Source organism: Oreochromis niloticus, linkage group LG20 (genome assembly GCF_001858045.2).
Source record: "Oreochromis niloticus isolate F11D_XX linkage group LG20, O_niloticus_UMD_NMBU, whole genome shotgun sequence".
NCBI lineage: Eukaryota > Metazoa > Chordata > Actinopteri > Cichliformes > Cichlidae > Oreochromis > Oreochromis niloticus.
In genome coordinates this window covers 8,709,438-8,721,826 of record NC_031984.2, presented here as the reverse complement: position 1 = coordinate 8,721,826, position 12,389 = coordinate 8,709,438, and the positions used below count along the sequence as shown (strand labels likewise).

Below are 12,389 nucleotides of genomic sequence, written 5' to 3'. Positions count from 1 at the left end.
GGTGGTTCTGTCATGGTTTCAACCTGTGGTGTTGGGGATGAAAATAGCATCATTTATGAGCGTGACAATGATCCTAAACACACTGCCAATGTGGTAAAAGCATACCTGGATAGAAAAACACAAGAGAACATTGCTGGTCAAAGATGGTCCTCCCCAGTACCCTGACCTCGACACTACTGACGCAGTGAAGAACTATTTCTGAAGACCGAGACTTCACTGTGTTGAAGAATGTACAGTTTTAATACTGAACAATAATGTGAAAACCAAACTCTATTTTTTGAAGTAAATATTGTATTTCCCTGTATGTTTGCAAATATTTCCTGTGCATATCTCCAATTTTGTTCTAGCAAAATATAAAGACATTAAAGGTGATTTCACATGTTTTGCATGGAACTGTAAGTTAGCATACTTTACTTTGAGGACATGGTAAATGGTCTCCTCAGGAAACGGGGCATGTTGTAAAAAACACAACAAATCAATGATGGTAATGAATTAATGACCAGATATAATGAGGCAAGAGATATGCTGTGCTAAGCTAATAAAGGAAAGGGAATAACTGAATCATATATTTTTACAGTATAACTAAAGCTCAAAGCACAGCCAAGAGATCCAGGGCTCCTTCTGTACTATATTACTTTTTGTTGTGAGATTTTTTTATTTTTTATTCTGAGCGAGGTAACCCCTCCTCCATTTCACAGCGAATAGTAATATTTGCAAATTGAGCTCAAAGATTCGAGATTAGCATAAATCACACATCTCACGTGATTCAGCACATTGTGATCACAAAGCTGAAAACAAGAGACCTGCTTTTAAGACAACAGGAACAACTGCGCTTCACTCCAAAGGCTGGAGCCATTTCATGCTACTCTGCTGTTGGGGGTGGAGGGGGTTGGGCTCATGGAGTTCAACAAACGGATGGGTGTCTTTTAAGAAGAATCTGAACTTTATCTATCATTTGTGCATCTGTGTGTGTGTGTGTGTGTGTGTGTGTGTGTGTGTGTGTGTGTGTGTGTGTGTGTGTGTGTGTGTGTGTGTGTACTTTTAGTATGTGTATATGTTGACTACCCCTGCCAGTGTATGCATGTGTGTTTACTTCTCCACCTGGCTGTACAGCCTGTCAACAGAAGTGTTGAATCAGTGTGAGCTGTGCTTCTCTGCCAGATCCTAAGGAGCCCCCTGACACATGGGCTTTCAGGCAGTCTGGGCACAGAGACAGCAGCAATGCCACTACATAACAGCTCTGCTAAGCCCTGGACCAGTCCAAAGGAAGTCTGATATCATGAAAGCCAGACGAGAGTGACCACTGGCCCTCCCCAGACTAGCTTACAGCAACTTCTTTTTCCAGAGCCAAATTTTGGACCCTTTAAGAACAAGTTCTTTGCTCATGTTTTTACTTTTTTCTTCAGCCAAGAACCCATTTTGCTCACTTAGCAACTCTGTCAGCATGAGATTCATGCGTTCCATTATTAGGCTGTGGTATACAGTTACTTAAGATTATGTCCAAAAAGTCTGCTCATATCAAATCATTGCAGTTTTCTTTTCCCAGAAATGACTTTTTATAAAAATGAGAAAGAAAACACAAGTTGTGAATCCACATCACAGTGACACCAGTTGGGCTACATTCCTTTTTAGTGAATGGATTCACCAGAGACAATGCATGCAATGACTACATCCACTTGACTGTGATTTTCTGAGATTTTTCAGTGTGATAACTTGACTCGACTCACAATGAGTTATGACACCCCATGGCTGCAGTGCCTTGAAAGCACTTCATTTACAGAACAAACACTAGAAATATGATGACTGGCATTCAAATTATGAGCCTCGACTGATCCTTGATGCTGATATGTTATAGTAATAAAAGGAGATTAAGTCCTCCTCTGTGCAACTCAAATTGGTTAAATGTGGGCCATCCAAGGAGAGAAGCAAAATCTAGTGTTGTATCAGTTATAAACAGAAAAAACATAAGCAAGGGGGCTGTGATTTAAGTAAAGGAAGAAACTGTCGTCTTGAAGTAAAAGTGCCACAGAAGCTTTGCAAAATGTTTGCCAGAACAAGCACCTGTTGGTAACAATACACTGGTGGAACTTTGCAGCACTTCTCACTGTGCCCAACAAATTCAGAATATCTGCATTCCACACATGATCAACATTTGCCCGGAATCAATCAACTCCTCCTGCAGGACACAAATTGACAAAAATGACTGAAAGAAATTGAACAGATCAAGGAATGTTTCAATTACTTTGGATTCATCGTGGAATAAAACTGTAATAACTCAACATCGCTCAGGAGTCTCGTTTGTTTTGAGACATGTTCTGCTGGAGTAAAATACTTTCCTGTGACTGGATGGGATGACTGAACAAATAGCACTGACCGAGCAGCTGCTTAAACTTACCCTGGAAAACTGACAGCTAACAGAGCCAAAACCAGTGTCTGTAATCTCAGCAAATGTAATATGCCAGGGAACACAGTGAAAACTAAATACTACAGAAGGTGATAACAAGGACAGGAACTACAAATACCCAGAGGTTATTTGGACAGTGGCAGATTAAAGTTGCAAGCGCATGGTGGGAAATATACAGAACAAGTAGTGATGCCCTAAAGTGAGCATGTGCTAATTTACAAACTATAGCACAACTTAAACTGGAAAAACTGGACTTTTTTAAGCAATCTCTCTTTGAGAGCTTGAGCAACACATTAAAAAAAAAAACAAAAACAACTGACTAACTATTGGCTTGAGTGACTGTAACCATCACTACAATGTCAGGATTGCAGAGAGACACGTCCTTCTGCTTACTTTAAACAATGAGTTATGTGCATGTGATCCTTTGAGTCTATTTGCTTGAAGAACAGTGACGGGCAAGCAGCTGCCAAAGAGAGCGAATGTGTGTATCGGTGGGAAGGGGGGTGTATTTGTCGGTGTGTTTGTGCTTGAGCTTTAAAAAAAAAAAAAAAAAACCTCTCAAACACAGAGAGAGTGTGGGTCCTTTTCTTAGTTCATGGACAAGAATGATTCTGTGATTCGTGAGCCAGATTTGCTTATTAGAAGAAAATAAGAGAACATCCTCATGAGCAGAATAAATAGTGAGAAGGCAGACTGTCAAAGCGGATGTAATCACCGGTCACTGTTAGCTCGCAAGTACTCTGTGCAAAGGCAAAACATCATGATAGTGCTGCAAGTTAAATATACTGAGCACAGCGTCCTTCTGGTGTCCTCAACTTTCCATAAAGATCAGAGCCTTGGGCAGACGCATTGGCCACGGATGCATTAGCTGCCTTAACAGGGAAGAGATTGGCCCCGATCAATAACCTGTTAAGGCAGCTAAGATGCAATGCAAGCTAAATTGGCTGGCCTGAGATCCCAACACCTATGAATTCTAATGGGAACAGTCTGGGAACCTCATCTCCACAGAACATGAAATCTCACCAGGGAAAGCAAAGGACAGCATACGATGCATTATTAACATAAGAAGATGGGAAAACAGCCACCTCTCCTCTTCCACTCTAGAGCAAAAGCATCTTTAGATAACACAAGAAGTTTCTTCATAATTCTAGTAACAATTAGAGACAATTCATTTTTCGGTTCTCTTCCCTGCAAACAATTTGTGGCTCTTAAAATTTTTTTAAATTCTTTTCAGATCTGTGAATGCATAAATGTCTGGGCCTTTTAGAACTGTTTAGTTTGAAAGCAGCTAAAGACTCCTCAAAGATGGGTAAGCCTAACTACTAATGCAAGTTTAATTTATCTATTAATAAAGCTTATCCGTGTTCTAAGAGAAACACATGGTAGCTGTTTTTATTATTCTTGAAAAGGATGATTTAAAAAAAAAACAACAACCCAAAAAAAGAACAGAAAAAGAAATGAGGAAGCCTCATGATAAGACATGAAAAACTGACTCCCCCAATTGTCATGCAGAGGTTTGGCACAAACATCAGGCATCAGTACAGCAGTCCTGAGAGCAGCTGGCTGAGTAGGTAGTTAGTTTGAAGGTGTGTGAAAAGGGCGGTGGGCTTTATATCCGTTTGATATGAGATGTTGTCATGGGCACAAGCAGAATGGGCTCAAAATTGATTCTTTGAGGTGGAGTACCACGACTAAACAGCTGAGTGGGCTGCGCTTGCAGAATGAGTATTGACAAAGGCCCACCAATGTGGCCGCATGGCCAAAATGTAAAGTACTACAGCCAACCAGCTCTGAGATTGAGTCTTCCCAACTGATTTATTATCCAAAGTGTAAAGAAAGATCCCACCTGGAGAAACAGAAATACACAGACCGGTAATTCATCCTATTCTTGTCATTACACTTCAAAATAAACTCCTGAGATCAATGAAAGAATAAATCCAAGATAGTCTAAATATTACTGCTACCACACTTTCCTTCAGTATCACTGACAAGATGTACCAATAAATAGGAGAAAAATTGCGGAGGAGAGACTCTGGCAGCAGTCTTTCTATATGATTGCATTTGGTTTGAAAAAGCGACCAAAGGTGGACACCAATTCAAAGGTGCCTTAATTTTTCATTATAATGCACGCTTCCAGACGTATATGCATTCAGCGCACATAAACTGGTTACTTGCAGACATAATTGGAAATCCTGACCGTGCAGTGTGTTTAAAATAGTAAGAGCTGCCTAGATGAACAGCAAGCAGAATCATTTCAGACAGTCAAAACAGGGATCAATACCATTATTGTGATTAATGGTAACATAATCGTTTTCAGTCCCGAGATGATTATTGCTCTTTCTCATCTTATTCGACCTGTTCCTCCCTGTCAAATCCTCCATTTCTTCTCCTGCTATTCTCGCTCAGTCTTACTTTCATGCTCCCTCCTATTGTCTGCACGCCTCCATCTTTGACCCCATTTTCTTTTCTCAACACCTGTTCATCATTTTTTCCCCTCCCCTGTTTAAATCCAATAGCTCCTTCAAAAGAAAATCCTTCTCAGGGAAATTTCCAATGAGCGACATGCCAGCTGCCTCTTCTCTCCGTTCGCATTATTGCCTCTGCTGTAACACCGCGGGGATGGTTCGTACGGACCCAGCCAGAAACAAAGTCCCCAAATAGGCTCTCCACAGACAGCAGTGATTGTGCATCTGGAGGAAACTTGGTTCAATCAACTATCAGATAATTTACCTCCCTATATTCCTCAATCCACATCTGCACCTGCATACTGATTCATAACAGCCTGGTTCTATTTCTGCTTTTAAACAACGTCCTTAGTCGCAGCTTACAGTTAGATAAAAGGGACCATTTCTTAAGTTAATTGGTCTATGGCCAATCTGTCCTTGAACGTATGAGAGTCAGATGGCGCTGCATTTCTGCTAAAAGCACATCGTCTTCATAACCACTTACTGTGTGGCAGCAGCTCACTCCAGCCCTGCTACCTCCTGCTGTTATTTTCCGATACAGGAGGCACAAACACTTCTTATCGTTAAGCTGGTAGCAGCGCTCAGCGCGGCAAAACAATGATATTGTTAACTGGTGACGAGAGAGAAACAGTTAGCTGTTACCACACAAACTGCCTCACCAAAGCTATGCAAGAAGTCACTTATTAATGAATTAATAAAAACACACAAGCTTAATGTTTTGTGAAAAGAGTTCTTGTAAAAATGAATGAATGCTTTGGTGCAGACTGTAACTGCTTTTAATGTCTCACAATTTTTTGCTTAACTATATTTCATTAGTAGATGCCTTCTCTACACTACCAACGTTAAAAGAGTATCTTTCTCAGAGGACACAAAAACAGACAGAATCGTACATTCACAGTGAAAAATATCTTAGATGATTTGTCTTTCTCAGTGCAAATAAGTGTTAAAATAATGTAAAAGCTTCATTCATGTAGTGCAGCAAAACAGGTTATCATAACAAATACATGGACAGTTTAGATCCTGACCTCATCTAATAGGAAAAGAGGCTAAAAAGGTAGAGATGCCTCACTGTTGCAAAAAACCCAAGGAAGAGTCAAGTTGAGTAACGGAGGCAACGAGTCTCAAAGGAAAAAACGTGCAAGTTTGTCTGTGTATGTTTCCTCACTGCCGGTTTCCACCAGCAGTAACCTGGAGACACTGCTGCTGCTGACATCGCAGCATGACCACTCAGTGAGTAGAAAGAGGCAGTCTTGGTGAATCAGCACACACACTCATCTCCACTGCCTTTGAACATGGCTGCCAAGTTGTGGCGCCTGCCAATGAAAGGTATGGCTCATATGAAGATGCTATCTTTGTTGCTGGCCAGTTCATTACTGCAATGCGGCTCTACGAACAGGACTGGCAAAGTAGAATGACGTGGAATCCCAGTTTGCTAAACTTCTCGGGGGAGATTTCTGACATCTGTTGAAGATTACAAGATTTTAAAATTATGCAGAAATCAAAGAATTTAAATAAGTCCTACTATGCAAACTTACACTGTCCCTGTTCTGTCATTTTTTTCTTTCCTTATCATTGAACGAAGGAGGAGAGGAATGCAAGATGATGTAGGCAAAAGTGTACAAGAAGACTGTGAGATAGTGCAGAGTTGTGCTTAGGAGGAGCTACTGAAGGAGAGGGCTTCACTAATAACTGAAGGGGCTTCAATACTAAGAGATGGAGGGAAGAAAAGAAGAGGAAGACATGTTCTTCATTCATGGCAAGTGCTGCCATCTGGGGAGTTGAGCGAACCATCATCCCATGTCACTGATTGGTGTAAAGGCAAAAGGTGCAGAAGTTTGGTTACGATTGGGGAATGAGCTGGGATTCCAGCCAGTAGGAGGCCATGATGGGTGGATGTGACTTAAATGTAAAGATGCGTACACTTAAACAAGCATAGAAAAAAACCCAGTGAAGCAGAGACCACAGAAACTAAGGGTACCAATAAAGCTCCTTTTGCACTTGTAATACTGACTGTGTTTTATGGCACTCAGATTGTAAAGAGAAATCGATTACACTTCAAAGTATCTGGGTATGCAAAAACTTTCACCTTCTTTCCAAGGTAGATTCTAGGACAAACCTGGGCTTCACAGTAGACGCACAGAAAAAAAAGCAGCGACTGGAACCGAAGCTACATTTACCATGGGGAGAAGGAGCCGCAGAACCAGACACATGCTGACAGCTCGTCTCAGCTGGGTTAGAGCAGCTTAGTCGAAGCTCTGACTGAACCTGTGAGGGAATCACATTAACACAAACTGTGCGCTTAATGCTCCGCTGTACTTCTGATGGCACACGTGTGAGATGTGAAACTCGATGTTACACCGGTGAGACAAAAAAGAAAAGAAAGTGAGAGTCCCTACTTTAGACATGAAAAAGGAGCAAATTACCAAGTGAGACTAACGTTGGTAAAGAAATCCAGTTTTCAACAATGTAATGAAAAAAAAAGACGACTAGAAAACCTCCAGTGATTCGGCAATGGATTCCGAAATCAGGAACATTTAAAATAGTCAAGACTGTCTTCCTGTAAGAGAATCGACAATCTACAAAGCCATTAAATAGATGGAAACAGCTGGAATTACACTAATAATAACTTTAACAGACAAAACACCAAATATTACGAGCTTCTAAGATTTGAGGATTTGGTTCTTTTCTGTGTCATAACAGAAAATTGAATATCTTTCGAATATTTCGGACTGTCCTTTTGATCAAACGGCACATTTCGAGACATCACAGTTAGTTTATGGAAATAATCACAGGCCGAAAAATAACACCTTGATTCATTCAGGAAAATAACAGAGAATTCAGTCATGAAGATAATTATTGGTTGCAGCGCTAAACATAAGGTTCACTTAGTAAAGGTGCTGGATTCGACATTTGCTCAGCAACAGCCATAGCATCATCTACACGCATGAAGGCACATTTTCAGGTAGTCGTCAAAGCAAATTAAGAATGGAAAGTAAAGCAGGTCATCATATTAACTCACTCCTGGAAAGCACCGAGCATCACAGGTTAGTGATTTATGACAGTGTAAGAAGATCCACGGAAAAAGGCCTAACAGGTGGAATAAAAATCCACTGAAATTATCTCCTAGTTAATTATTGAAGTTTATTGTTACAGGATTGCTCATGGCAATGTCTTCAGGGTTCTTCTTTTGGCTCATTAGTTAAAATGGGGGTTACATGCATTAAAAAGGGCTTTTACATCAAAAACAGCTTCTAAAATCTGCCTGTGAATTCCTTTAGTGTTCAAATCCTCAAGCAAGATACCCGAGGTACTTTAGATAGGCAAGCGTGAGGAAGCTCATTTTACATCACCACTCCCGTATTATTAAGTGGAGTGTGTTTGTACTGAATTACATATTTTGAATACTTCCTTCCTCCCAACCCACACCCACACACACACACACACACACACACACACACACACACACCCACACAGACACAAACAAACAGTCAAGATCACCGGTGTTTTTGATTTACATGAAGAAATTTTTAAAAAACGCTTCTCTGCAACAAAAAGGCTCATGTGGAATCTCAAGATACCCAACTGAACCTTAATTCATCTGTTGAATGAACAAGGAAAAATATTCAAAATCAAGAAAAAAAAAGACTTAATTCTGCTTCCTTTAGAGAAAACGTCTCCTTTATTAACACCTTTATTAAAGGTCCAGCAGAATCATCCCTTGCCTTATTGTAATGTTATACTTGCATTACTTATATGTGGGTATATTTTAACACCACATTTATGACAAGACTTTTTAAGTCTAAAAGAGAAATGTGTTAACTGAGAAAACAATTAACACTTTGAAATGTGACAATCTAAATCTCGCCTTCAGAAAGGTTTCCACCTGCTTTCCTTAGACAGAATTTCATGACACTGTAAAAAGTGAACCGTGGTCTTATCATCATCATTATCCATCTGTGAGACTTTAAAAAAAGAGACAGAAATTTTTCCAAGAGCCTTTTTTTACAGCTTCAGTTACAAACCTGATTTGTAACTCTAAGGTGCTTCAGGACCTGGGAGGTAAATGGCCCATCCATTAAGCTCCATGAGGCAAAAACAAGCAGATCTATGTCTGTTTACAGCATTAATCAATGACCTGCCCACTCACAAGTCTCTAAACTGCGACAGGTAACGGCCATCACTACCTTTCTACTCTCAGTCGTCCCCTCAAGGTTACTGCCTTTCTCAGCTCTCAGGATGGGAGCTGCATATTGAGTGCATTGGCTGGGCAGGAGCCAGAGGACCACTAGAGACAAACTTCTGTTTTCTGTCTTGATGGCAAGGACGAAACATCAACAACTCTCAGCTTTGATGAAAGAACAAAAATGTTATTTGATTTGGAAGCTGCCAAACTGTCGTGGCAGACAGGCAACATTAATATGATCCAGTAGAAAGGCAATGCAAGATTGTTAAATTAACTCAGGGGATAAGGTGGGTACTAGGAAGAGGAGCGCATAGATGCAAGAAGATTAGGAAGAAAAGTATCAAGGCAAAAGTGAGAATGAACGTAAAAGATTAGATATGGTAAAATATCAGCGGTGATGGGAAATAGCAAAGTGTAATGATAAGCCATAATCGGCTGTGGGGTGAAGATAAGGCGAAGACAAACTAGGCAACAAGAAAAGATGGAAAATTTCCATCAGGTAGACACCTGAAAATTTATTCCTTTTCTAACTTCTTTTACTGTTTGCTCTGCAAGCACAAGGTAAACATGCAATAATGTACTATAACATTTTTTTTCACTGAAGGGGACAAAACCTAACCTAAACAACCACAAGATCCACAACTCTGTACTTGCATGTCTCCTCTCCTAACTTTGCAATCTCGTGAGAATGCAAGTTTACAAGAATGCCAGTCGGCTAACATATGATCTGGTCATCAGCCACTAGTCATCCTGGCAGGCAGCGGCCATCAATAATGGATGATGCATGAATTAATCATGGATGAGGGGACAGAGATCTAAACACACAGTGAGGTCCCGTGGGGAACAGAGGAACTGATGGTAAGCAGCCTAGAGCTGAGCAAGTGCAGCTTGAACATCTCTTAAAATGCATTACGTAACACAAGGTCAATAACAAATGCTTGCAACAGTGTAAGTGTTGAGAACTGACCTGATGCAATAAATTATATATATATATGTATGTCTCACCAGTACATCCAAGAATATTAGAATTGATACTTATGTACTGTAATACGAAGCAAATATAGTCGAGTGTGTGTGCAGCATTCTGGCAACTAAAGTAGGTGCATGTGTCTAATTGATCCAATTAGACTCGTTCTCACCTTTACAATGCAAGCGAAATGACATCATCTAACCGGGCAAGGTAACCATTAACAAATCCCTTTTAAGTGCCACTATTATGCCTCCATTTACACACCTTCAGTTAGCTAGTTTGTATCCGGTATGTTTTTACACATATAATACAGTGGCATTGATTAAGCATGTATGTGCAGGACAGGAAGAATTATAAACTACTGCTAGTAAGTAGGATAACAACATAAAGACAGAGCCAATAAGTACACTATGAGCAGATCTACTGAACATAATATAACAAATATTTGAATAACAGTGTATATTTACCTTCATGCATTGAACTATGAGTCTCTTAATATGGAACACACAAGCTCAGAATAGTAGATGTGACACTTGTGCAGTGATAAAATGAAGATTATGTGTATCATGTGAGTTCATGCAGAGGCCTGTAACCTTAATGGGCGTTCGTGTCTTATCTTTGAACCATGCAGATGTGGAGAAGATGAGGGAGCATGGTGAAACACAGCATGCCCTTTACAAATGTTGTCTGGCAGGATTTTACTCCAGTAAAGGGGTTGTGTAAATCTGAGTCACCACATGAATGAATGAAAGAATGCGAAGTATGCTGACTGACAATTTAGATCTGCTTAGGCCAACTGAAAATACAAGGCTGACCTGTAAGTCTGCTTCCAAATATAAACCAAACGGGCACACACACACTTTAACACAGGCTACCTCCTCATCTCAGTCACACCTGTCCACAGTTCTTATTTTCAGGTTCTTATTTTCAGGGAAAAAAAGTATTTTAAAAAACACGTCTCAGGTTTATGTGTGTATGTAAAAAGGTCATAGTGATTTAAAATAACATTGGACACACACCTGGTTTCACAGTCTTCAGGCGGACTGGCTCCCGAAAGTGGCGGATGACAGCCAGCGTGTCTCGGTTTGTGAGTCCGCTCACGGGAGTGCCATTAACCTCCAGCAGAACGTCCCCACTGCTTGGAAGCCTCCCGGCGTGACACACCAACGCCTCCGACACTATGTGTCCAAGATAGGGGAACTCTCCCAGCTCAGCGCCACCTCGCACCTCAGCTACAGTGACCAGCTCCCCGGAACCTCCCCACGAGACGGTGCACTCCTGCACTTTACTTGACCAGTGCTTCTTCTTTTTCAGTGTCTTGGACATTGTTGGTAGATGTTGTAAACCTATAGGGAAGTCCAAGAACGATTGTCCTTCAAAGCAACAACCGCTTCAAACCCTAAGACGCAATGACGCACGGAAAAATCATTGCCGATTAGAGAAGTTGATGCTGCTGCCTTGTGCTGTATTCCATCTCAAGGAAAACAACTCTTGTCTTTTGGTTTGTTTGTTTGTTTGCTTGTTGTTTTTCGCTCAGCTGCTCCTAAGAATCAAATATCCTTCCATTGACTTATCCGAGCATCACCTGTCCGCGACTGGAATGTGAGACCAGCTGCGTCAGTGTCGCATTGAAGCGGAAAGTGCTGATTCTGATGCTGGGGCGTCTCGATCCCACACCCCAGTTCACAGCAATGTGCGGTTAATAAACAACAGTGGCTTCCCCCGCACTGTTACACTCCGATATTTGTTACAGAGCAGGACGGAACCGGTGAGTCCAGCAGTTTGCGCGCACCAGTGCCTGTCAGGAAAGCGTGGGAAAAAATAGCATATATCCCACTCTGGACTTCAGGAAACGTCAGCACATTTGACAATACTGACGGAAATAGGTTATTTAAAAAAACATACAGGAAAACGTGAAAAAATGGGCTTATACGAGGTTCATCAGCTGCTGAAAAACTCCTCTGTCACTGATAGTTCCTCATCCGAACCTACTGAGGCAACTTCACCCTGCGCACCTGTCCTACTCGCCAGCACTCCTCCATGGTGACATCAGCAAGGCAGTCCTTAGAAACGGGAAAACATACCTGGTCCTCCCCCGAACTGAGCGGTTATCGGTTATCTGATCCTTTCAAAACACAGAAACTCTGCTCGTTGCTCCTCGTCGCGCGCTCTGCGCTCTCTCCTGTTTTTTCCAGAAGCACAGTGGATTTTTTTTTTATTCTGAAAACTATGCAGCAGCATGCAACAGACGTGATCCGATTAGGCTTCGCTCCATAACTTTTTTTTAATCGTTTTCCGTGTTGCTTTTATGACGGCAGGCAGTTCTGTCCAATCGGAGATGTGGGAGGCGTTCCCAAAGCGCGTATA

At 41.2% G+C, this 12,389-nt stretch overlaps 1 protein-coding gene across 3 annotated transcripts in view; it reads right to left on the bottom strand.

Moving 5' to 3' along the window:
* The window catches only part of magi3a (membrane associated guanylate kinase, WW and PDZ domain containing 3a), a 109,000-nt gene extending 96,640 nt beyond the window's left edge, over nucleotides 1–12,360 (bottom strand). For 2 of the 3 annotated variants that reach the window (XM_025901377.1, XM_025901378.1), the window contains exon 1: nucleotides 11,042–12,360. In XM_025901377.1, the coding sequence (XP_025757162.1) occupies nucleotides 11,042–11,348 (307 nt within the window). In that variant the 5' untranslated portion in view covers nucleotides 11,349–12,360. The remainder of the gene's footprint in view (nucleotides 1–11,041) is intronic. The other variant, XM_019349514.2, reaches the window with a different exon arrangement.
* Nucleotides 12,361–12,389: the final 29 nt, after the last annotated feature.